General features: G+C 37.2%; 1 protein-coding gene across 1 annotated transcript; it reads left to right on the top strand.

Moving 5' to 3' along the window:
- The first annotated feature begins 489 nt into the window (after positions 1-489).
- On the top strand, positions 490-20,475 carry DDX1 (DEAD-box helicase 1). The gene is made up of 26 exons (XM_084202826.1): positions 490-518; positions 2,416-2,467; positions 3,283-3,346; positions 3,861-3,890; positions 4,108-4,204; positions 5,687-5,734; positions 5,868-5,951; positions 7,487-7,570; positions 7,994-8,070; positions 9,317-9,389; positions 9,501-9,577; positions 10,256-10,370; positions 10,851-10,989; positions 11,998-12,058; positions 13,214-13,312; positions 13,977-14,066; positions 14,638-14,826; positions 15,837-15,888; positions 16,328-16,474; positions 17,128-17,219; positions 17,744-17,816; positions 18,275-18,347; positions 18,464-18,506; positions 18,728-18,823; positions 19,532-19,652; positions 19,984-20,475. Exons 1-26 carry the CDS (start codon positions 503-505, stop codon positions 20,112-20,114), a joined length of 2,223 nt encoding a protein of 740 aa, XP_084058952.1. The 5' UTR covers positions 490-502; the 3' UTR covers positions 20,115-20,475.
- Positions 20,476-26,576: the final 6,101 nt, after the last annotated feature.

Here is a 26,576-nt window from a genome sequence, read left to right as displayed (position 1 = left end):
AACTTCGTTGTCAGAGATGCTCGTTTTGGGTTTTTTCGGCCTTTGAAGCAGATGTGTCTCTATCTCATGCTGCCTTCGCAAAGATTGAGGCTGTGTTTCCCAGTGGAAAGCAGTAGGCAATGGTTTGTGCTGTGCCGTGCACTTAGCAGACAAATGCACCGTTGGCTCCTGGTGTAGCTGTAGAAGCTGCACTTCTGCACTTGCAGTCTCATTTTGTTCTAGCGTTTAATGTCACTAGAAGTTACCCTAGAACAAGATGGTGCAGAATTTGGGGAAGCTTCTGTAAAACCTGGAGAATGAAGTATCCCTGTTGGTGCATATGTGAGACATAACGCGGTGTGTTTGAGTCCCTGAGGCGCTTCGGGCCAGCGGTACCCGCGGGCGCTCACGGGCCGGGGCGGAACGCGCGGCGCGACGGCTCCTGCGCCCACCCGGCCACCTAAGGCGGCGGCCGGGCCGCGCGCCTGCGCCTTGCGCTGTTCGCGGCGCTGCCGGGGCCAAGATGGCGGCGTTCTCGGGTACGTGGCGCGGGGGCCGCGGCCTCTCGGCCCTGAGGGAGCCTCTCGCCTCTGCCCGCCGGCTCCCGGGCTCCATGCGGGGCCGGGGGAAGCTCCTCGGCCGCCCTTCCAGCCTGGCCCGCGGTAGTGTGTGGCTTACCATAGATCAGGCCGGAGGGTGCGAGGCCTGCGGAGGGTGTAGGTGCCTCTCCCCGTGTCTTCGGGCTTTTGCAGGCTGTGAGAAGTGGTTATTGGAATGCTTTGTCAGGTTTTATTGCATATGTGGATCTAGCAAAGGGGCTGCTTAAAAGTTAGACTCGTTCCTCATGCTGACTGCTTTTAGTAACGGGGTTTATCATAACTGTTCTCTGTATAGCAGTGGATAATAACTGGCTTTTTGTAAGAGGAGCTCTGCTTGGTGGTACGGTTTGGCAAACTATATATATTATACAAACTTTATATGTGGATATAATTGTAAACTAATCCAAAAGCTTACTGTTAAAGGAGGAAGCATCACTCTTTGTGTCCTCTTCCCCACGTAGATATTTGTAGAACTAGGCAGCCAGCCAAGATCAAAGTTCTGTAAAGTTTTAATGTGTATGGGGTTTTTAATTTTTTCTTTTTAACTGAACTTTCTGCATCTTATCATGGGAGGAAAATGTTTGAAGCTTCTTCCCAAGATCTAGCGATCAGTTTGGATGCTAGGCAGCAGGATTAATTTGGATGTAGTTCAGGAGAATGTCATGGTGTCATTGTTGATTAATTCTTGTACTTTATACTCAATTAAACTTTGGGAGTTGGAATATGGGAAAAAAATACATATGGATTTGTTTCCAACTTGGAGTTAGTAGGAATTGGTTTTGATTGCTGTTGATTTTGTTGCTTGTGTGTGTTGTCTATTTTTGTAGGATTAGAGTCCAGTACTTGAAAATATTAAAGCTTCCCACCATCACATTACAAATAAAACGCGTTTCTTACAGCATTTGTAGTATAGCAAGTGGAAGAATAGTCTTTGGCTGCTCACATCCACCTGCAGCAGCCCAGCTCAGTGTGTGTGCACGTGCATGCTGTGTCGGAATCCCAGCATGTGGCAGTGCAGAGGCCAGTGTGTGAAACCTCTGCTTGGAAAGGTGCATGTTTATAGTTGAAGGAATTGATTTAGAGTAACCTTCTGTACCCAAAGAGATGACCAGCAGATAAGTTGTGATTTTGATGGTGTGCTACCAGCATTTCGGTTGTTTAGGATCTGCTTTCCTCTTGCCTATGTTGAATAGCTGCAGGTTTCTTTTGTTTTCCTTTTTAAATACAGAGGATTTGTTTATCAACATACAAGTATGTTGCTCCATATTTAACTTGTGTCTGAGGTACAACCATCAGCCCTTGAGATGAGTTTGCCAGAAGGGTATCCAAGAAAAAAATTTTAAAAGGTGGATGTAATTAATAACTTTTTCAAAATCAAAGCCTTGTCTTCTTATTGTCAGGCAAGATTTGGTGAACTAGAGTCGTTACAGGATACAGGTTTTTTCTACTGTTTGCACCTCACCTGGAGAGAAAGTTGGGTATTTGTGATAAACAAAGTCTGTCCTCTTGTCTGCATAGGCAGTTTCCTTAAAGGTGCAAAGATAAGTACCTTGCCCTTAAAATGGTGTTCTGTTCCCAGTGTGTTCACTTTGCTGCTGTGTCTGTATCTGCCCCTGTGCCCTGTGTGTGCCTGACTTTGCTCTGAGTGGGGACAATTCTCAAAGCTGCCTCTGAGGAAGTCTCCATCAGTGGGTACTGGAGTGAAGGCTGCACATGCTGTTGCCCAAAAGAGTGATTTTCCATGATTCTGTCTGTAGCTGGAAGCATTGACACTTGGCAGTCTTTGGGCGATGTGAGGTTAATAACGCTGCATGATCCTTTTTTGCTTGTCTTACAGAAATGGGTGTTATGCCTGAGATAGCTCAAGCAGTGGAGGAGATGGACTGGCTGTAAGTAGGAGTGTGGCATGCTCTGATTTGCCTTTCAGCAGTGTATGACGTGGTTCTTGAAGCACCTCTGCTGTCACATTAAAGCCAAGTGGATGTGTGTTTTCCTTTAACTGTCATTGCATCTCACGCGCTTCTCTGTAGTGTGAAAGACTGAAGAATACAAACTGTGACTGCAGCAGTAACATTTAAACTTGAGCAGGCAGAACATGATTGCTTAACTTCTTTTGTTTCACAAAAGGCTCTGTGCTTCTGGTTTATTTATATGTATCATGGGGTTATTGGATGAAATACTGTCACATAATTGATGCTAGTAGTACGTGTTTTCCAGACTGTGATCTATGATTGTGTTTTTCAACCTTAGTGCACATATCAGTCTTCTAAAAAAGTTCTTATTCTTGTGTTTGATTACTTGTTTGGCCAACATGCTTTTACTTCAGAATTTGTTTTGAATTGTCATTAAGTGTGATTGTCTGAAAATGCTGTTTGAGTTTAGTTATCTTTACTCTTTTTTTCCAGTTTTGACAGGAATCATGTAAATGAGGTCAGCATAAGTGGCTTTAAAGAAAAACTCATTTGAAGAAAGGAAGACAAGGAATATATAGTTAATAAGGTTTTTTTTATAGTTTAGCATAATGATGTGAAAAATTCTTAACAAGGTGCAGCTGAATCCACTGCAAGCCAGGAGGAATAGCAGTTACCTGCTTTATCTTGCATGACCGTGGTTTCTGTGAATTTCTGTATAAGTAAAAATTTATTTTTCTACTGATGTAGAGCATTGTGTTAATGTTCTTGTGTTAATATGTTCTTTCCTGTAGTCTCCCTACAGATATCCAAGCAGAATCCATCCCGTTGATCTTAGGAGGTGGTGATGTGCTTATGGTATGTAGGCAGGATAGCCCTATTCGTGGAAATCCTGTGTTTTTCAGTTGTTGTTTGTGTGGTGAATTTTGTTCTTTCCAGACGGGTCCATAGTTAGACTAGCTCTCCTGTCCTGCTTCAATAGAAAGTATATTCTCTTTGAGTTACTGGTGTATTACTAGCTGTTCTTGCAGAAGAAATCTGGGAGTATGAGGCTTTATTTTTTGACTTCTTGACAGATACTGCCCCATGAATGAGGGCTGTTTGATCTCATCTCCTCTCCTTTTGGCTGTAAATACCTGACATAGCTCTGTATGGAACATGGCTGATACTGCCCAAGCCAGTACTGCATTATCAATAACCTTGAAAGTATCAGATTAGTATGCCTTGTTCATCATGTCTTTTATGGATCTCTGTGTTCTTCATTCCATAAGCCAAAATAATACTTCCTAAAAAATAAACTTAATTTATCAAAACAGAATTCTAGAACCGTCCTTACAGTCCTGGTAAAACTCTTGCATTTTTCTTCCTATAGGCTGCTGAAACTGGGAGTGGAAAAACTGGTGTAAGTAATCAAATTTATTTTAGCAGAAAGTAAAAGTCTTTAAGCAGTCTCATATATGCAGAGAGAATGTTTATGTGTTGCAGCTTTATTGGTAATAGTCTTTACCAACATATATGTAGGAATGTATTTCAGTGTTTCTGACTGTGGGTATTGTACCCAAAAACGAGGCTGGAAATAAGTGTATAACTTGTGGAATGAAAGTGACTTTTCATTTTAGGCTTTCAGCATTCCAGTTATCCAGATTGTTTATGAAACACTGAAGGACCAAATGGAAGGCAAGAAAGGAAAAGCCACTATTAAAACTGGAGGGGCAGGTAAGTTTTTATATGTCATACTCCTTAAATCCAAACTGTACTAACTTGTGTTGATTTTGTCACTTTTAAAAGTAAAGTTAACCTGCCATTAGATAAGTATTTTTTCCATAATTTGGGATAATGTAAATAGAATATCATCATTCAGTGTTTAATAAAACAGAGAATATAAATTTACTGGTGGAATCATGGGAAGAACTGGTGTGCATATGTCTGCAGACTCTTAGTAATGGTTTTGTTTTCAGCTTGAGGCTGGGTGATCCACACCTGGCTTTCCAGCGTTCTTCTGAAAGCCATACTAGGTTAATGCCTTGCTAGATGTGAAGTGGTGGTGGTGTCCACCTTAAAAGAAGTAGATAAAAGATATCTTTCTTTTACAGGAATAGGTGAGACCAGCTATAACACCATGAAGTTGGTTTGGGCCTCTTAAGTGAGCTTGAGCAGAAAGCTCTTCTAGGCTGAACATATTTTTGTGTGGCTGGGATAACAGTGTAGGACCTTTCAATTCTGGTGTGCTGAGTATATCTGTTGTGTTCCTTTTGGCACCTGCCTGGGTTTGGAATTGAGTAATTGATATCTTGTTTCTTCTAGTAAACATTGAATTGAGCAGGAAATGCATAGGGTTGGAACTCAGCTATATAAAATGGATTGTAACCATGATAATATCCTCACAGTATTTGAGAGTCTATTATGCATCCATTTAGTTAGGCTTGGAACTGTAAAGCAAATAACCATGTCCAGTCTGTGATACTGATAAGATTGGGTTTTATGTAAGTGAGCAGTATTTGCACAAACAACACTCTGAAGATGTTATAGAAGTTGTCATCATTATAACTACTGCTATATTGGTGACAGTAAAATCAACTTAAAAAAAAGTTAAAATTAAATCCTCCTTGAGAGAATGTAATATGAATGCACAAATACACTCAGTAAACCTAATTGAAATGACACCTGTTTGTTTTTTTTAAGTCATGTATAGATTTTATTATGACATGTTGTTGGGCATATGAAAAATGAAGTCAGAAATTCTGTGTGCATGTATCTTAGCTCCTTAGTAATGACGTTTTAACTTACAGCTTGAAAGATATGTTAATGTAAGGTTGGAAGAGAAATGGCAAATAATGCAGTTCAAATTTGATGTTTTTAATATAGTTTTGGATATTTTCTATCTGAATTTGATGGTGATTGTGTGAAATGCCTTATTTTATAAAAGTCTTCATTGTTTGCAGTGCATTTTTAAGTAACTTAATCCGTGTTCTTAATGGAATAATCTAAACTTCCATAGAATCCCTTTGCATTAAGCATTTGTGCCCCTCCTTCGGATTGTAGGCCTTCATTTGAGCTTATATGAATTTCATTGAAACAAAACTATTTCCCCAGAAAATTGAGCCAAACACTCTAGAAACAATTTGAACTTCTAATTTGAGTTTCTCAGGCTTGCTTTGTGGATTAAATGCTTTTTCTGTTATTGTCTTTCAAACTTAGTGCTCAATAAATGGCAGATGAACCCCTATGACAGAGGATCAGCTTTTGGTGAGTTGTCCAGCTGTTCACTTGAGAACTTTTGCTTGGTAAAAATGAATAAGCTTGAGGAAAGAATGCATGAAATTTTCTTTTAAAAGCAGTTAGGCAATTTCTTTAACTAAAACTCTCTTGTAATTTTCAGCAATTGGATCGGATGGTTTGTGTTGTCAAAGCAGAGAAATAAAAGAATGGCATGGATGCAGAGCAACTAGAGGAGTGACTAAAGGTACATATCAAGTGATGTGTTTTGAATACTCTTCCAGAACAGTTTCAGCTGAAATGCCTGCTTGTCAGCCTTTGTTAATGTAGATGGTTGCATTAAAAATTTTCTATCCATCTGACCAAATTTAGTAGCTTAAGACTTGGAAATGACAAATACCTCTGTTTTGTTCTCCTTGTGTTGTAAATTTTATATGTCACACTCCTTAAATTCAAAACTCTGCTAACTTGTGTTGATTTTGTCACTTTTAAAAGCAAAGTTAACCTGCCATTAGATAAGTATTTTTTCCATAATTTGGGATAATGTGAATAAAATATCATCATTTGATGTTTTATTGAACAGAGAATAAATTTACTGGTGGAATCATGGAAGAACTGGTGTGCAACTTGTGTCCAACTGATAGTGATGCCTGAAAGTAGAACAAAATCTTCCCAAACAACCTTAAAATTATAGTAGAAAAGCAAACATTTACTTGAAAGCCTTCAGGTGCACAATATGGTGAAAACCACACCCCAAATTAGATTCCTATAATTTTATAAGATTGGGCAGTTAGAATATCCAGCCAATATTGTCCAGTTAGAGGAGCAGTTGGTTAGGTAATCCGCCCCCCCCCCCCCCGGATTCTGCTCCATTGGAGTCCTCCCCCTGGTCCTCTGACTACCTTTATTATGTGTACAATATGTGATAAAAATAAAATGTCCTTGGTAAACTAACAAGCAAGAATAAACAAAACTTCTAAGAATGTATCAGAGTTTGTTCACTGTGATAAGGAGAGCTGAAAAACTTACAGAAGTTAACTAGAAGTTATACCTAGGCATTTAACTGTCTACTAAGCTACAAATACATGAAGTATACATAGAAAGCTAAAAATCTTCAGGCATCAATAGGAGACTGAGTTGCAGGAGGCAGAATCATAACAAATATTCATCAGAATGCATTTTTTTTAGGAAATGGCTATGCACGCTGTACTTTGAGTTGTTTCCTCACAGACTTCATGCGGATGTGCAAAAATTTCATGGTTCTGTGGTTGTAGCAGTAGTTGAGAGGCCAACCCTAACACTTGACTCAGAAGCAGAGTCATCCTGATACTCCAGTGGTTCTGAAGTGTTCAGAAAGACCCTAAACGGTCTCCTTTAATGGGGTGTGCAGATAATTCTGTAGTCTGTGTGCATAACAGCCAGCTGGATGTTCTTCAAGTGGCCCAAGGAGTTGTTGATGCTGGGGCATGCTGGTGGTCTCATACTGATTCTGCAGAACCTTGTGTCCTGAGTTTATCAGTTCCTGTGCATTGAGTAGGACCACTTCTCTCTTGTCACTCCTTGGAGCCTTTCACACTCTACCTCTCAGTGTGTACTTTGTCTCTTTTGGCCACTCTTTCTTCATTCCATAAATAGGTATACACACAACCTTATCACACAAACACCGTGTAGGGAATTTCATGACACTTTTAGCAGGCCTGGGATGTTAGATTGGAAGTAGCAAGACTGAACCACCTTAATGAATTTGGGTATTATATTAGATCCTTTCTTTTTCTTTTAAAGGGAAATACTACTATGAAGTTTCCTGTCATGATCAAGGCTTGTGCAGAGTTGGTTGGTCAACTATGCAGGCTTCACTAGATCTGGGTGAGTTTCCTTCTGAAGAACCTATAAGTAGTTTTTATATTGACATGTAATGGGTGGAGTGCAGTTCTAGTGCTGCAGAGAATGGACTCCTTGAGAAGGATCCCAATACTGGGGAGTTGAAAATGTTTTGTATAAGTATTTTACTTCCTGAAAGGGGAGGTCTTTGTTGGTGGCAGTGTTTTCTGCCTTGTCTTTTTTTTTTTCTTTTTTTTTTTTTTTTAAGAAGATGACTAGAGGCTGGTAAAATCAATAAATGTACTGCTGTAAAAGTACTGGTTTGGTGTACATCTAGGTCAGAAATATGTAGTTAGCACTGTGTATTTTTTGTTAATGTGATAGTGTTGGAAATTTCCGTTGCTAATACCAAAAGGAAAAAGCATAACCTGTCAACCAAAAGATAAAAGCCTATTGTCTTGTCTTCAGGCACTGATAAATTTGGCTTTGGGTTTGGTGGCACTGGTAAGAAATCTCACAACAAACAATTTGACAGCTATGGTGAGGTAAGTTTGAATTGCATTTGGTAGAAATAGTATTAAAAGTTCTCTGTGTTAGTTTTGTGCTGTTACAATCAACTGTCTTTTGAAATAGTGCTCGCTGCTAAGGGAGGCTCACTGGGCAAAAGGCCAATGAAACATTGAAGCATTTTTGCATAAAATCTTATTAAAAGATTAAACAAAAGCAGTTATAAGCTTGAGACATGATAGTAGTTATGCTGCAATTATATTAACTCTTATTTAGAAGTTAAAATTTTGCTGTGTGTTACAGGTTAAAAGTTAATTGACGTCTTGAGATTTGTCTTGACTTACTTCATCTTTAGCTTGAATAAATCAACCCATATGTATACACTGGGAACATGCAAGTGAGGGCATCGTATTCTGTTTACTAGAGGTTAAAATAGAAGTAATTTCAACTCTATAATCTGTCAAAATGCATTATTAATTGCTGCTAAGACATGGTTGGAGTGCACTACTTCTGGCTATTGAGTTGGGTTTGCCATTACCTTAATGTACACTTCTGAAATGTCTGCTGGGAATATCTACAATGGTTTTTGTGTAGTGTAGCAGTAGAATTGAGATGTTTAAACATAAATAAATGAGCACTAAAGCAGAGACACAAGTCTTTTTGTGCTAATAATAACTCAGTGTCATAAAACCTGCAACTTTTATGACTACTGTAGCTTGCTTAATAGTGTCTCTTGAGCTGTTAATTAGAAGCACTAAATAATATATAAATGTTATTGAATACCTTTAAAATTAGCAGATCTCAAGATACTGAAATAAAACACTTAAGTATACATAACATGCATATAGTATCATCTTCAAGAGTTAGTCTTTTATTGTAGTCAAAATACAGTTTCCTAATGTCATGTTTGGTGTTCTAAGCTTAGATTTACATTGGCTAATAAATATGTGGCTAATGTGCTTTTTCATAATGCAGAACATTTCCAGGTAAATGACTTAAATGTATCATTGTCATTGTGTTTGGTTTTTTAAGTAAATTTAAAGCAGTAATAAATGTTTAAATATCTAAGATCAATTGGGCAGTTTACTGAAGACTTGAAATCAAATAAAAATATGTGTTCTATTTACAACGGTCTGACTGAAATAAATTGAACTTGCTTGACTTCTCTCAAAATTCAGCATTTGTTAGGAAGAGGTGAGAAAACTAAAAGCTGACAGAATATCAGCACTAAGTCGTCTTAATGCCCTGAAAATGTCTTATCTTCACAAACCATTTTTTTGGCAGGAATTCACTATGCATGATACAATTGGTTGTTATCTAGACACTGAAAAAGGACAAATAAAATTTTCCAAAAATGGTAGGTTTTATTCTCTTTCTTTGGAATTTTATTTGGATGCTTTCACTGGCGGGAGGGAGGGAGAGGAATGCACACACTTGCAGAGTCTGACTGAACCAACCCTACTTGCAGGGAAGGACCTTGGCCTTGCGTTTGAAATCCCACCACATATAAGGAACCAAGCACTTTTTGCAGCTTGTGTACTGAAGGTAACAGGAATATTGCAGATATCCAAGATTATTATAATTTTTCTGAGTTTCCTAATGAGCTACTTAAGTATAAAATATACATAGCCACTTACAGTTACTGCAGTTGTGCATGTAGTCAGTTTTCTTTGGCTTACCACTATTCACTACTGAAGTAATAATGTGTGTCTTAGCTTTGAGTACCAGATAAGCAAAATGTTTTAATTCAAATTTTAATCTTGAATTTGTAGGTAGAGTAGCATGGATTACTAATTCCTAATAACAGTGCTATGTTGTGTACATTAAACTGTGGTATACTGCCATCCGACCGATACAAGCAAGAGCTTGAAAGTCAGATAGCCTCATTTCATTTGTTCTGAACTCTTAACATTACTGTAAGGTAGTCTTTCTGAATTAGTCTTCTTGAGTCCATCTCTCAAGCAGTAGAGATTTTAGGAAAAACTTTCAGTGTTTAGAGAGATGTGCAACTTCAGAAAAAGTACTTTTTTTTTTTTTGTTGGCTTTTTTCTGTGTGTTTGGTTGGGGGTAAGTTTCAGCAGCTTGGGGAGTAGGAATGTGTAAGATGGGAGAAGAAAAGACCTTGTGTATCTCCTTGTCGATCTGTTTTTTTCATTACTGAGTTATTTCTCATTTTGTGGCCTCTTGAATCTGTGTGTATGACACAATTTTGTTGAAACCTAGAATGCTGAATTGAAATTCAATTTTGGTGAAGAAGATTTCAAGTTTCCACCAAAAGATGGCTATGTTGGCCTTTGCAAGGCTCCTGAGGGTAGTGTTGTAAAATCACAACACTCAGGTAGGTTAGATTTTTTAAAACTTCTCTTGTTTCTATATTCAGGTTGTATTACAGAGTATCTTTGGATCCCTTTAATTGTAATCAGAAAGATCTTAAATACAGCAGTAATGAACATATATTGATGCTTTTTTTGATTTTCTTCCTGTTAAACCACCAGTAGTCTTTAATATTTTAAATTTAGAAGTACTTCAGATAAAAGAAGTCCAGCTAAGTTTTTTAACAGTGTTATTGTAAAAATGTGTGGGTTTTTATGCCCCACAGTGGAATGGGTTATCCTGCATGGGCCAGTACACCCACTTGTAAGTTCTGATCATTATTCTGAAGTTACTCATAATTGAGAGTGCAATTACATCACCTTTCAATGGAGCATTTAGAGTTACTAGGTTTTAATTACTAATAGAAAATCCAGATCTGTTTCCCATAAAAAATTCCAGACTAGGAATGTTGTTTGTCTTAATGGTGATTTTTTTTGCCACTTAGGAAGTGCGCAAGTGGCTCAAGCACAGAACCTTCCAAATGCTCCAAAAGCACTGATTGTAGAACCATCAAGAGAGCTGGCAGAACAAACTTTGAACAATGTGAAGCAGTTCAAAAAATATGTTGATAATCCCAAATTAAGGTAATAGTGAATTTGTTAGTTGCATTTATGGTATGTTCCATGGTTGTAACTTAATGGGGAGATGGAGGTGTAAGTTCCACTTTGTAGCTACGCTAACCGTAATCTGCAGTGCTGCTGATAATATCAGTAATAACCTGCTACCAAACAAACTTCTGACTATGCAACTACAGTTAGACCATTTAGGTGGTTTTTGATATGTTTTATCACTGGACTGTCTTTTTCTCATACAAGAAATTTGGTGGGTAGGGTTTTTTTTTTAATTATCAGTGATAACTAGTATGATACTTCACATGCTTCTCTTGACTAAAAACGTTATCTGCTTACTCCCCATCTTTCTTATGCTCCCATCTCCCTCTACCCTTCATTTTGTTTGTTTTTCATCTCCATCAAATAGTTATATACAGGGTCTGCTCTGTTTAATTAATGTACTTACAGGACAAATTATCACAGGGGTGCAATTCTGGAAAATGAATCATCTATAAGTTGCTTTGGGTTTAAGTTGTCACTGCTTTGACTGTGCTTCTAAAACTTAAACATTTCCCAATTCTAAACTGCAGTCTGTTTATAAGAGTTCATTTCCTAGAATTGCTGGGACTAAGCAATAGGAATGGGCAAGGTACAATGAAAGATTCATTTAGTTTACTGTTATTTGCATTTCTGACTTTCAAGGACACAGGAAACTTTATTGAACTAAGTAACATTATTTTTGAGATTTTTAAGAAACATTTTTTGTAAGATTAAATTTGTTAAGGTGCTCATTTGCTTAATACAACAGTGATAAAGTAATCACATTCAAATACAATTTGGTAACAAAGTTTTCACTTGAAGTACACTACATCTGAAAGGATGAGTTTCAAAATTAATTTTTTCTATTATTTTGTTCTTGAAATTACTGTTCAGAGCTGTTAATTGTCAGCTATCAAGAAAAACGTGTCTGGAGACTGATTCTAAGTAGACCTTCTGAATATAATAAATGGGTAAATGTTGAATATTTTGATGTAATTTTAGGGAACTGCTTATTATTGGTGGAGTTGCTGCAAGAGATCAGCTCTCTGTACTGGAACAAGGTGTAAGTTTTATTTTTTTCATATAATTTATTAGTTTGGGTTCCAAGTAATGTAAGATGTTGCTAGAGGATATTAATGGTGGCAAGTAATGTAATTAGAATAATAAACATGTTAAAAAGAAAATGTACAGTTGATAGGAAGCTCATGTTGCACCAGTCCAGCAGTTGTTCCTTTACTTCCATGGCTATACAAGTACCTCTACTACTTAGTCAAGTTCTGTTGAAGCCTGAGTACTCCTGAAGATCTTAAAATAGAGGTGTAATTGTTTGCCATTTGCCCTTAACCAACAAGACAGTTTTCCTATTAACTTCTGTCCTGTTTTTGTGAATAAAAATAGTCTGCAGTTATCAAGATGAACCTACACTACAAACCAGTCCTATATAGAAGGAACTGATCTGGCTTCAGCATCATGGAATGTACAATCGATTCAGTCACACTGTAGGGAGAACAGAGGCACAGAGCCATGTTTTTTATTTAAGACTCACTTTTGGATGTGAAAGCACATCACTATTGATAAATTTTCTAGTGGTTTTAGCTGCCAAAATAAAAATTTTGTGTTAAGCCTACTTGAACTGGAAGATTGTGTGACTTCCATGTGAATGCTAAGTTCTTCATTGTGAACCTTTCTGTTTGGCAAAATTTGAAGTTTTTTCTATGGTTGATAGACTTTGTATCCTTCCACCATGAGAAAAATTTGAAAAAAAAATTGAAAAACAAATCTGTTTGTTGTCTTTTAATAAAAAGATTACACATCTTGGAGTTCAGGGAAGGAAAAAAGGGGCATAGCACTTCCCAAATAAGGGAAGGCTTCCTCCCTAAGGTAGATTCTGCTAGTGAAATGACTGTAGAACCAAAATGCAGGTTGCCCAGAGAGGAGGTTGTAGGATCCCTTTCCAGAAGGTACTGAAAATTGTATTAGGCAGCTACCTAAAGTAACTTAGAAATTGTCCTTGATTTGCATGTGAAAGTGGGGAGTGGAGACCACATAATCTCAAGAGATCCCTCAGACTCAAATTACTCTAGGATTTCATGAAGTTATAATTAGTAGAAGATAAAGTATTATGCTGATAATTGTTTCATAATGTTAAGCTTAGATAAAACTTCTCATGTTTCTAGTTAGTTACAGGAACAATTCATACTCTTTGTATACTTCATAGGTGGATATTGTTGTTGGAACTCCTGGAAGGCTGGATGACCTGGTCTCAACAGGGAAGATTAATTTATCTCAAGTTAGATTCCTGGTTCTGGATGAAGCTGTATGTAGAGAACTAAGTGCTACTTAAATTCTGTTCTTAAATGCAATATGCTATTTGCAAAAAAGTGAAACATAATTGTTCTCTAGTATTTGATAATTTAGTGGAACAGTTAGATACCTATAGACTGTTCCACCTTAATCCTGTCATTGTTTGCAACCATAGCAACCTACTTTTTTTATTTTTGTTCCCCACCCTCCTAGCCTCTGTTAAGTCTGTTTGGAGTTTTTCTGATAGGAAAATGTATTTCAGATTATATTTACAAGGTACTGAAGTCTGTCCCTGCCGCTGTCAAAGGACAAAGACAAAATATAAGTGTTAGTTAACCCAGCAGGTCTTGAAGCCAGTGGATGTTGTACTCAATATTTTGTGAAATAAGGGCATCTGTCTGATCTGTTGTAGCACATCTGAATATTCACAAAGATCAAATGCCTTGGGGTGTTAGCTAGGAGTAGCTGCTGAGCTTCTCAGCAGCTATAAAGTGCTCCATATTTTTACTGTGTTTTTTTCTTCTTAGTAATAATATCCCTGCCATGCATTGACCTGTCCAGCTAATTAAAAGCAAGAACTTCTGAGACTAGGAGTGTATTGCTTATCTAACTCAAGTGTAAAGACTGAGAAATGAGAGAGGATTTGCAGCTTCATCTCTTATTTCATCCCCACACAGGATGGCCTTCTCCTCCAAGGTTATTCTGATTTCATAAACAGGATCCATAGTCAAATTCCTCAGATAACCTCAGATGGAAAGAGACTTCAGGTATAAAATGTTTGTGGTTTGGGGATTTTTTTTGTTTGTTTTGTTTGCTGAAATATTTTTTGTGGGTGGGTGGTGTGCTCTGCTTTCAGTTGTTGACTATTAATTCGCATAGAGCGTGCTTCTTTGGAGTTCCCAAAAGCTCTTGTCCAAAACTAACATGTGTTCAGTAAGTTCAGTAATTGCCTGTGAAAATACTTTCAGCGTTCTAGATGTTGAAGCCTAGTGTTCAGCAGTTTTCAATTTATTTTGAATTATTTGTATATAAATCTAGCAAACATGACTGACCACATACTTTGATTTCTAACATACTAATAATCTTGTTCATCAGCTTTCTGTAGTTTTGCATTCTTCCTACTAATTTTTTGGGTCACTGTAACAAAATAGTTAAGCATCTTATTTAGTGTCCTGGCTCCTGCCAACTGAGTGCTTCCTGTGATGAGGAGATTGAAACACTTTCTGTTTGCTACATTATGCTATTCAACTACATAACCTTCATCCAGTTCTACTCCCACCTTTTTGGACTGGGAGGATCTTATCTTCAGTGATATCCACATGACTCTCTTATTTTCAGGTGATTGTGTGCTCTGCAACACTGCATTCTTTTGATGTGAAAAAACTGTCAGAAAAAATCATGCATTTTCCTACCTGGGTTGATTTGAAAGGAGAAGATTCTGTCCCTGAAACTGTACACCACGTAGTTGTGCCTGTAAATCCAAAAACTGATAAACTCTGGGAAAGGCTCGGCAAGAATCATATCAGAGTAAGTGAAAATTGAGGTTATTTGTCCATGTTCACTTATTTAACCTTCAGAACAGGGCCCTAATATTGAAGGATCTTTGCTGGCTGTTGAAACAGCTTTATCTGAAATGGTTTGTTCCATGGTAGTCAGCATCATATCAATGGTGTCAACACTGTTTCTGGACAGCTCAGTTTTACAAACATGTCTGAGGAAGAGCTTAGTAGAGTAACAGTCTGATTTTCACTAGAGAACAATGGCATTGTGCTTTTTCACTCATTTCACAGCTAATGGTCCGTGGCCTAACTGTACTTAGTATCTCTTTTCTGACTTGGCAGGAGGGAATAAACCTGCCAAGATGGATCATTCTGTAAGGTAGTTCTGTCTCCAGCCCATGTGAGATGAGCAATTTTTACAGGAATGGATTTCTTATCATTTGAGGGTCTGGATTCCACATTCACCTGACACCTATTCACTTGAGAAGGTGTTGGTTGTTCAGGTTTTAGTATTCAAGTTCTGAATTACCAGGAACCATATTTTGTTCTTGGCAACTTTGATGCAGTTACAAATCTATGGTTTTTTTAATCTATCTTTGGAAAGTCTGTCATGTATTAGTACCTTTTCATTAAGTATTAGTGTGAGTTTATTTATTTTGGATTTTAAGTTTATATCTGATTCAGCCTAGCATAGGGGAAAAGATAAGGAATTACTATTTATGTGATTTAACCATATTTTACAAAATATTTTTATTCTGGTTTGTTTGGGTGTTTTCAGTTCTTCACTTTGTTCAAAGGTGTTTCCTATCCAGTAGCTACATAAATAGTCTTATTGCCCCCTTTTGTGAATAAATTTTGTGTTCTTAAACACAAGACTTTCCTTTAGCTAAGGCCAGGTAAACATGGCTGATGGGAGAACAGAATGTTAAGATTATTTCTAAACTTCTGATTCTTCCTAGTTACAAGTTAATGGAGTAAAGTATTTCTCTGTGAAGAGTAGACTACTGACTTGGGGTCTTTTTTGTTTGTTTTTCCTAGACTGATGAAGTACATGCAAAAGACAATACAAGACCTGGCGCTAACACTCCAGGTAATGAGCAACACTAAGTAATCATGACATTTTTGTAAATGTCTTGAATTAAAGGTAAATTGTAGTAGATACTGCCTTGAGTCATGTTCCTCCAAAATTTTATTTCTACATTCTCATAGTCTTCAAGAGAAATGTGTTTTTGTAACTGGAAATTGGGAAAGAGAGTTGAATATATATTTTGCCGATTTGTAGACATGTGTTTGTTGGTGTGTGTAAGAAACCTGAAACTTCTGAGTGCTTTTATTCTTCCTGTGTTGTATCACCTTGGAGCGCAGGAACATGGAAGGGAGAGGTAGAAACTGAAGGTTTAGCTTACTTGCTCTAATAGTAAAAGTTTAACTGTCTACTTGAAGGCTAGAGAACTTCAAAGATAAGCAGTTTGGAGGTTCTTCATGTTTTTAAACAATTTGAGTGAAATAACTTCTTTATTTTTATTTAGAAATGTGGTCTGAAGCTATTAAAATTCTAAAAGGAGAATACACTGTTCGAGCAATCAAAGAGCACAAGATGGATCAAGCCATTATCTTCTGCAGGACTAAAATAGACTGTGATAATATGGAGCAATACTTCATCCAGCAGGGTGGAGGTAATGTTTCCATGTCAGCTTTACTCAGCTCACTTTTCTCACTTCTGTGTTTTTTCAACACCAAATCTGTGTGATAGAGGTCACCAGTACTGGGACACAGCACAAATAAAATCGTGCTTCAGTTTTTTTACATACTGACTAGGCATAAAATTCAGAGTTTTGTAGCAGGCAGCTGCAGGGGTGCCCTTTGTGAAAGAAAGCAATAAACTGTCTTGTACCTGTTCCAGATAGTTCTGAAATGGATGGAAACCCATCCTGCACCAAAATTTGAACCAGTGAGAAGATATATGGTGCCTCTGCTGAAACATGCTAGTAAAATTGATAGTCGTTAAGGGGAGGACACATGGGAAGAGATGTTCACACCTAAAAAGACATAGGAGAAATGTGAAAGAAACACAGGAACACTGAAAGGGATGTGTGAGGAGAAATGTGAAGATGAGCATTTGTAGAAATGAGGAAATTTAAAGCAAGAAGGAGTAAGGAAAAACGCCTGCACAGGTGCCCTCTTGGGAGGAGGGAAGAAGAAACTGTGTTTTACTTTTTGTCTTGTGTATTTTTTTCCACCCCAATGCCTGTAAAATTTTTTTCCAGTTCTGTATGGTTCTGTGTCTTAGCTTATATGTGATGTTATTAATGCATATAAATTCTTTCAGGCCCTGATAGGAAGGGACATCAGTTCTCATGTGTCTGTCTGCATGGTGATAGAAAACCTCAAGAAAGAAAGCAAAACCTGGAAAGATTTAAGGTGATGCAGCAGATTCTTGAAGGCTTTTTCCTCCAATATCTGAATTTGTATGTTGTGTTGCTAGTTCTCTATTTAAATTAAATTGTATTCAAATGCTCTATGTCCCACTTCCTGAAATTGTAAGGCACATTTTCTGTAGGTGGAAGTCTGTACTGGTAATCAGTATGACCTTTGTGAGTTTGAATTCAGAAGATAGTAGGCTTACTTTGAAATAAAAACCTAACTCTTAAACTCTATAATAATTACTCTGGTTTTTAAGGTCTTTAGTATTTGGTCACTTAAAAAAAGTTGAAATTTTACAGTTTAGTTTTGATTAAGCTGTTTGTTGGTTTTTGCTTGCTTTATGGTGCTGGGGAAAGAAACAAGGATGGAAATTCACCAAACTAGTCATGCTTTATTTGAAGTGTTCTTAAATGTACAGAGCCACTTCAAGGTGAATTAAGTGCAAAGGACTATGATTTCATTGCTTGGGATTTTGCTTGCTGCATTAAGCACAACACTTCATTACAGCTCTGTTTTTGCAGAGAGGAGATGTCCGTTTCCTGATCTGCACGGATGTTGCTGCTAGAGGAATTGATATTCATGGTGTTCCATATGGTAAGACATAGTTTTTTAAACTTAATCTGTTGAATTGCACTGAAGCTTCAATATATTTGTGGTCCTGTCCAGTAGTTAAAATAGATATATGACCTATAGCATAATTTTAAGATAAGTAGATGTTAAAGGCTGAAGCTAGGCAATATTTAATTTGGTTGTTTACCATAAGTTCTCAAATACTTGATGATGTTATGAATTTTTGGAAATCATTAATTTGGTTTTCCATTCTTGCCAAAAAGTAATCAGGAAGAAAGCAGTTTGAGAGTGAGAGCCTTTACTGCAGGTATTGCAGGTTACACCTGTAACTGTTGTGATAGACTATAAAGTGTGTACATAGACTAAGGAGAGGAACTGCAGCAATCAAAATAATATTTTAGGTGTTTGATCTCTGACCTTAGCTCATGCATTTAAAAAAAAAAAAAATCTTGTGTTCTCTGTGAACTGTCTGTGTTACACAGTTATCAACGTGACGCTCCCTGATGAAAAACAGAACTATGTTCATCGGATCGGGAGAGTCGGCAGAGCTGAGAGGTATGTCTGTGTTCAGAGCAGCCACCAGTTGTTCTTGATATTTGTTGTTGTTGTTTCACAAGTTGGCAGTAGTTACTGAAATACATTTCTCCCTCCCTTGTCTCTTAATATTTCAGGATGGGTTTGGCAATCTCCCTTGTGGCAAAAGAAAAAGAAAAGGTAATTATACTCTAAAGCAAAGATGAACTGACATTTACTGAGGTTCTGTCCCCAGCTACTATCTGACCTTCTTATCCTGCATTGAAAAACTGCTTTTTTGTTCCTGCTTAATTGAAGGAGAACTTAAACAGATTCCTAAATTCTTTTTCATGCTGTAATTAGTCAAAATGAATGTACTAAACTATTTCACAAAGTTTAGAGACCGTTTGCATTATTTCTAGGTTTGGTATCATGTATGCAGTAGTCGTGGAAAAGGGTGTTATAACACTAGGCTGAAGGAAGAAGGAGGTTGTACCATATGGTACAATGAGATGCAGGTAAGCATTTTGCTTAAATGTTCCCCAATTCCTCTAAAAGACTCAGGAATAAAGTTCTTGTTTTACCTGTGTAGCTGAAGTGCAAATTTAGTCTCAGGGTGTTTATAACCTTTGATTCCATTTAAAGAACAAATTAGAAGATTTTTCAAGTTACAATTCTGTAAGTTAATTATAAAAACTTATTTTAATTTTCCCAGCTAATGTTGTTGGAGTCTTCCTAATCAAAGCTGTAGAGGATGTTAATTATACACTTGTGTTTAGATGGTTTGTTGCAAAACTGTCCCTTAAAACTGTTGTTTCTCTAAACTGAAGATAGTTTTCACTTAGGTTTTCATTGGGTTTTGTATACCAGGTATTAATGCATGTTAAAAAGCAACACTTTGCTTCTTTCTCTAATAAAGAAGGGCAAATCCACCTCATCTGTAGTAAAATAAGCTTGGACTGAGCTCTGTTATAAAGTAGCCTCATTCATACAAATAGGGTAGTGTATAAAGTGAAGACTTCTGGGTAGGGTAACACCATACCGAAAATGGAAATGAACTTGTGTAGTCTGAGCTAATAAAAATGTGTTAGTTGTCTGTATCTGTGACCAGGTTGTTTTCTGTACCATTCCTGTTCAAACTACTCAAATGTGACTGTTCAGAACACTAGTTTGACTGGTCTTGGACCATAGGACTACTTAAAGACTTCTTGGGGTTTTTCTCTTAGTTGCTGGGGGAGATTGAAGAGCACTTAAACTGCACTATTGCCCAAGTTGAACCAGACATAAAAGTACCAGTGGATGATTTTGATGGGAAGGTTACATATGGGCAGAAAAGAGCTCTGGGAGGTAAGAATGAACTACTTTCAAGTTCCCTTGCTATGCAGTGCTCAGTTTCCTTGTTGTCTCCTGTGTCACTACAGAATTATAGACTATAAAGAAAAAAAAATAGATTATAAATAAATGGATTATAAAAAGCTGCTAGCTCTTAGCTGTCTTCTGCATTTGTTACCTGGAGCCTTTGGGTTGCAAGTGACAAGACTATGTGTATACATGTTCTGGTTTTTTGTGCTTTTTTTCTAAATGAAGTGATTAACTCTCGGAATGACTGTGGTTGGGCATTGTTAGTTCTGCTGAAAACTGGCTTTGGACACATAATTTAGATTGTCTCTCTTGGCAGGTGGACTGTATAAAGGCCATGTGGATATTCTGGCACCTACAGTACAAGAGTTGGCTGCCCTTGAAAAGGAGGCTCAGACATCTTTCTTGCATCTTGGATATCTTCCTAACCAGCTGTTCAGAACATTCTGATTGTGCCACGCTGGAGAGAAGGCTTGAGTTAATAAATGCTCTGCCCTGCAAATACAAAAATCCCACACTGTCTCTGAGTAGAGGTAGTTAGAAAGTGATTAAAGCTGAATATACTTCTTGCATGAGAAACAGTGTTCAGTACTGCTAACTTTAAGTATGCTGTTCTCCTAATAAAATAAAACAAGTCAAAGATGAAATGGTTTTGTTTGGGTTTTTTTTTTTTTGCCTTAAAGGATTAATTTACAGAATCATTCTTTGCATGGTTTGTTAATTTATTGAAAGTACAAGGGTAGTTAGGCAAATATGGGAGGAGAGTTTTATATTTCTATTTATTTATATTTAAAATTATTTAATTATTTGTGTACTGTAAATTTTTAATGCTGGGCTGAATAAAGGTAGATTCATATTCATTCAGACAACTGTTTATACTAAATAAGAAAAACCTCAGATCTCAAGAAGGTATTTGAAATCTTTGTTATCCTAAACCCCTACATCTAGGCTGATAACTGCATTATGATTCTGTAGTTCTAGACTTTTCACAGTTAATGGTTCTTAAATTTCTAAAATGGATTGTACAATATTGCAGCAATATTGTTACAAAGATTTCTGCAATACTTTTGAATTCATAGGGAAATACAATGCAAAGCATTTCATAAAACTGCAGGAAAAGCTTTTTCATGCAGCAGTATAGGCTGAAGTATTTAATGCCTCTTGTGCTGCTTTCAGACAGGTTGAATTTGTTCAGTTGAAGTTACTGCAGTCTGGCTTGGAATTTCTTTTTAGCTTTTTTTTCTCAAGTGGCTCTTCTAATGATAATTAGAAATTTCAGTGACTTTGCCCGCCAGTTATCATCCAGATATCTCAGGTCATTGGGAATGCCAGACACCCACAAATCCAAGTTAGCTTTTGCCTTCTTTGTGAAGTCATCTTTTCACAGAATGTTCCATCCCCTTGAAAAAGCAGTGACAATCAATTTAAACTCAGGTTGAGCAAATAATTTTTGTAGTGTTACCTGGAAAGGACAGACTGAGAGATCCAGGGATTGTAATAAAAAATATAGATTTCTCATTAATTTAAACAAAGTATTGCAGTTTGTGGTATTACTTGATCCCAAGGAGAGGGGAGGTTACATGGGATGCTTATCATTAGAACTTGGGAAGAAAAGTTGTATTGTGTTTGCGTTGGTCTTGTCAGACTAAAGTAATGAAATTTGTCAATCCTAAGTCAATCAAAATTAATTTATTGCAATGCCTAAAATCATTTAGATGCAGAAGGAATTAGATCATTCATGTTTGCCAATTGAAGTTGAGATTAAAATCAGTTTCATCTAGTTCATACATATATCTTGGGAAATATTTTCAAATAACAGGGAAATTGTGGATAGCTGGAATCAAAGTCTTGGGAGCATTGATCTTTTTGTTGAAATGTGACATTCTAAATTTGCTACACATTCCCCAAGTGCTGATATCTTTCAAGATTTGCTGTTGGGTATCCAAATTATAAATCATGACTAATTAGGGCTAAAAAAATGATGCTAAAATGAAAATTACTTTAGGCATGCCAATTCTTACCTAAATTTGTACTGGTGCTGGAGCTAAAATTACTACAGTGGCCTGATGTATACTTGCTTTCAGGAGAGTTTTGCTGATATGCCTTCAAATGCAGTAGCATGAAAGAAGTACGGGGCAGTTTCTGGTTGAGAGACTTCAAAGGTTGTGTGAGATGTCAAGAACGTAACTGTATCTTGTGCTAAATGGCAGCAAATCCCCACTGCAGTAATCAGTAATCTCTAGGAAAAGTATTTAGATGGTATAAGCTAGCAATTGTTTGGAGGGATCTGGCCTGGGGTTTTTTACATTACTTCCAGTTACTGCTGTCTTAAACCACTAAGATGGGTTTACTGGAAACCTTGACTTTTTTTCCAGAAAGCAAGAATGGTTGTTAAAAAAAAAAAAAATTAAATAAAAGTTGAATGAAATTACACTGAATTCAGTTCAGACAATTTTGATATGATGTTCCCTGCCTCTTGTTATTTTTATTTGGGAATGAATGTGCCCTTATGCCTGGTTACAGGGAGTGATAAGCCATATCTAGATAGACTGGTATGATTCCAGTTAAAAGCCTTAGCCGCCTCTCTTGAACCAAGCACTGACTTGCTTTCACACCAGTCAAAGCTATGAAGAAGATGTTCTTGTACTGGATGTTAAAAGTCAACATATACTCAAGAAAAAAAATTTCAGCATCGGGTGATGTTGTACATCTCATGGGAATGCTCCAAGTGATTGGAAAAAAAATTTAAATTCTCTCGTAGAAATGGAGTTACCTAATTTTTGTCTGCATCTCTAAACGTGTGCCCCGCGCCCGGCCGGGTGTCGCTCCCGAGGGGCGCTCGCCCTGCGCTCAGCCCTGCCCGCCTCCTGGTGGTGCTCGCGTCTCGCGTATGCCCCTTCCTACCCCAGCCTGCTGCTGCCAACTGGGTCGATTGCATTCTCCCTCCTATCTTTTTTTTTTTTTTTTCCCACTTTAGAAACAAACAAACTCCTGAACTAAAAAGAACTTAAAGCTGTTGGAGCTGTTTGTGTGGAACGCAAACTCACAATGAAGGGCCCTTGCTTCACTGCCTGACTTCTTGTCGCAGCTTGAATAAGCATGCAGTGTGAGCTGCTCGGATTGCTAATCCACTAACTTCTGCTTTAAAGGGCTTGTTCCTTGTCTGGGTACGAAGCTAATTCATGCTACTGTACATGTCAAAATTGTGTTTATTTTTCTTCTCGGTGCTGATTTCTAGGGCTTGCGAACTGAAAACAGAAACAAAAAATAGGCTTTCATCAATGCCACTGGCAATATTTGTTGCAATTTACTGGCTTTGAAATTGTCTAAGCAAATCCCCTCTATACTTTCTTGCTGTGCTTCAGCTTTTCTGATCAAAAGGAAGGAATCGGAAATTCAAGAGGAGCCTGAGTAAAATAAAAAAAATATAAATTCTAGTTTTAACCTTTTTTTTAACTAGTTATATTTTAATAACAGTTATAAAGCTGGTTTAGGGAGATATTTTTGGTTGGTTTCTTGGGTTTATCATTTGCTTACTGGAGCAACCTTGTTCAATAGCTTTGTATTTGACTAATTTGCTTTAGCACAATGTCTTTTAGAGAACTCACATTCTTATTGGATGATTAACTATTCATTTATAACTACTAGTAGTAATCTTTCTTTGTTTTCCTTTACACTCCTATAAAGGTTCCTTTTATGGAAGGGAAAAGGATACAGATGGTGTTTGCCACTCAGTGTCCAAACTGCTGAGCTGGGGCCCCCTTTTAGCAAGCTCCAAAGGCAGGAGGAGTTTGCTGGTCTCTTAGCTTTATGTATGGTTCTGTTTTGCTACTGTGAAAGCAGACAAAATTGCTGCTGGCAACACAGACTTGTACTTCAGTCTTCTCATGTTTATGGAATCACACACACAAATAAACGTGCCTGGTCTATTTGAAGAGGTAATTGGCCTGTGGTCACTACCATATGTGAATATCCATATAATGCAGTAAACTGGGCTCCTGCTTAAGCCAGTTAGCAAAATAGCTGCATCTCAAGCAGATTAGGTATTTGTAAGAAAGAGAAAAAATGGGTGGAAGAGTCAAAGGATGAACTTTACCAAGAAGTGTGTAGCCTGCTGCCTTGCACCTCTGTAGCTAGGGAAAAGTGTAACAGCTAGGGACACTTTGATAAACCCTTTATCACTGCAATTACACCACCCCTTACCTGTTGACAAAATGAAGTCAAGGGGGATCAAAACCTGTCTTGTGTAAGGAGTTCTCTAATTATGCTTTTTCTACACGTTGTTTCAAAGCAAAACGTTGCTACTTTTCAGAGTTGCTACTTGTTGCAGTAACTAATGCATTTAGCCAATGATGAGCAAGGTCCTTATCATTCCTGATTAAAATTTGTCTAAAACTCACTGTGCTTCCTGCACTGATTTTTGTCTGTATCTCTTGATTTCTAAAAAATGTGTCCAGATCCGCAGATGGAAAAACTGAGGTACAGAGATGTAGCAATCTGCTGAATGTCAGCCAAGACTGGCAAGAATTGTCATAATATCTTAGCAGCAGTAATGTGTTAAATGCTGTTTCAAGATAGTTAGCACGTGAATGAATTAGTCTTTTTCATAATGGTTGTTATTATGGAAGAACATAAAGGTACATTCATGAAGCATATCCCGTGACTGCTGAGCACTGCTGCTTACTGGAGTGCCTAGGGTGTGTAGCAGAAAATTTCTCTTGTCCTGAAGGGATTTTCTTGATTTATTATTTAGCAGAAAAATTAAAAATACAAACAGCTTGCTTAATACATGGGGAATAGATTGCTGGAATTCAGACTCTAGCTAACATTGGGCTAACACTGTTGTGGGTGGCAGGATAATCTTGCCTCTCCAGAAATTACAGGTCTCCTTTCTGTAGGTGTTATGTTGGACCTGCCAGTGCTGGATGGAAAATTCAGGTACCCTGTCTAAACAGCATGAGGAGCTTGTGTTTAGACAGCTTAAACCATCCTCTGTGTAAAATAGAGCTGAATTTAAAAACTCTAACACATATGGAAGCGTCATAGTACTTATATTTCCTAAACTGTGTTGCCTCTTCAGTTTGCTGTCTTTGGAGAGCACTGAAATGTTGTGGATTGTCCAGTGGTAACTTCTTCTGTTTGTTGATTGTTGCAATACACAAAACTCATAGAAGATTTGGATGGTATCAATTAAAACCATCCTTCCACAGATGCCTTGTTGGGAACCAGCATCCTTTTAACCAGAGCTGAAATTGTGTTAGAATTAGTTCAACTTCTTGTATGAGTAATGAAGACTATCATGTAGGATAACAAAATAATAATAGAAATTGCATCCAAATTGCTTTCAGTGGCATTTCTGACTCTTTGGTGTATATCAGTATGATGAGTAGCTACTCTGTTATTTAGGTTTTAAGCAATGTATTCTGTTCTATTCTATTCTACTAAAAAACCTTTGTAATTGTTTTTTGATTATTGCAGTTCCACTGAACAATAATGGTATTTTTAATTAAGTGATTCAAAATAGGAAGTAGAGAGTTGTTAGTATACAGCACATGCAGTTATGCTTTCACCAGCCCTGTACCAAATGCAGTAATAGGTTTAAGGGGGTTTTATTTATTGAGTCTTAACCTTTTTTTAAAAAAAAACAACTTGCATTGCTCTTCCTTATAACAAGAATTTAAGCTGTGTTTGGCTGAAATTATTAAAAATAAGTAAGTTTTACAAAAAGATAGTCTGTTCACCTCTAAGCACTGATTTTTTTGTGGTATTTCTAATGGTCTAAAAAGTGAGAACAGAATTTAAAATCAGTTTAAAAATTGTGAAATAGTCTGAAGTCATCTTTAGTTTTCTGTCAGCAGCCCAAATTTTGGTTAGGAGCTTTGCCAACAGCCATTGTTGCCAGGTGATGCTTTTAACTATGGACTGCATTTAGTCAAAATTTCTGAAACTATGTACTGCTTAGTATATGGTAAGTATTTATATTTTTTTCTGTATTTTCTTGCTAAGATTTAACTTTTCTATGGTGTGCTCAAACAGCTTTTCCTGATGGGTTAAAAATAGTCTTTATATCAAAAGGAGGAAAAAGTTTGTTGTTAATCTTTCCATATTAAACTTGGGGTTTTCTCCTGAATAATGCCTATGGTATCAGAGGCTTCCTCCATGTGTTTTACTTATCTCATTTATCCTGTAGGTGACTTGTGTAGATGCTGTGCTTCAGGATGCAGTCTCCTTTAAAAAGCAGGAAATCCCTGGGAAACTGTCCAAGTAAACACTACACAGGCTACTGAAACAATCAGAAATATGGGTTTGTATACAAAATATTTTCATCAAGCCTATATAATACCCCCTTAAAGTTGTCTCTTTTTTTGTAAGACATCCAATAAAGTGACCTTTCTACTTGTTAGACCCTGTGTGCATCCAGTTGCCTCTCCTGTTACACTACTGATGAAAAGTGAGTTAGCTTTTATTCCTATATCAACAGGATTTGTTTCCATGGTGGCTTTTAGTTTACGGCTCTTGAAAATCAACCGTGGGCTGGAGAGAAAATGTATCAGGGTAAGATAAGGAAGAAATGCAAACTCCATAAATTAAAGAAGGAATGCAAATCAAATCCTGATTGAGACCTAAATTGCCAGCTTGAAAATAATCTTCTACATAAGTGTTTCCATAAGTTACATGATTTGGAGTAATTAGGTTTGTGGTGCTCAAACATGCTCTGGTTTTAAGGTTATGATCTTCAGAGATCAGTGTCTTACAATCTTAAATCTTTGTGATAATCTTGACTGTGCAAATCAATATACAACAAATACAAATTCTCTCTACTCTCTTGCATACTGCTATTGTTGAAGGCAAATTAAAATGATGTGGTTTGATATGCCATGATGGAAAATCCTTTCACTGCAATGTTTCAGC

This window comes from Fringilla coelebs (assembly GCF_963513975.1).
Source record: "Fringilla coelebs genome assembly, chromosome: 3".
Classification (NCBI taxonomy): domain Eukaryota; kingdom Metazoa; phylum Chordata; class Aves; order Passeriformes; family Fringillidae; genus Fringilla; species Fringilla coelebs.
This window is presented reverse-complemented; position numbering and strand designations above follow the sequence as displayed.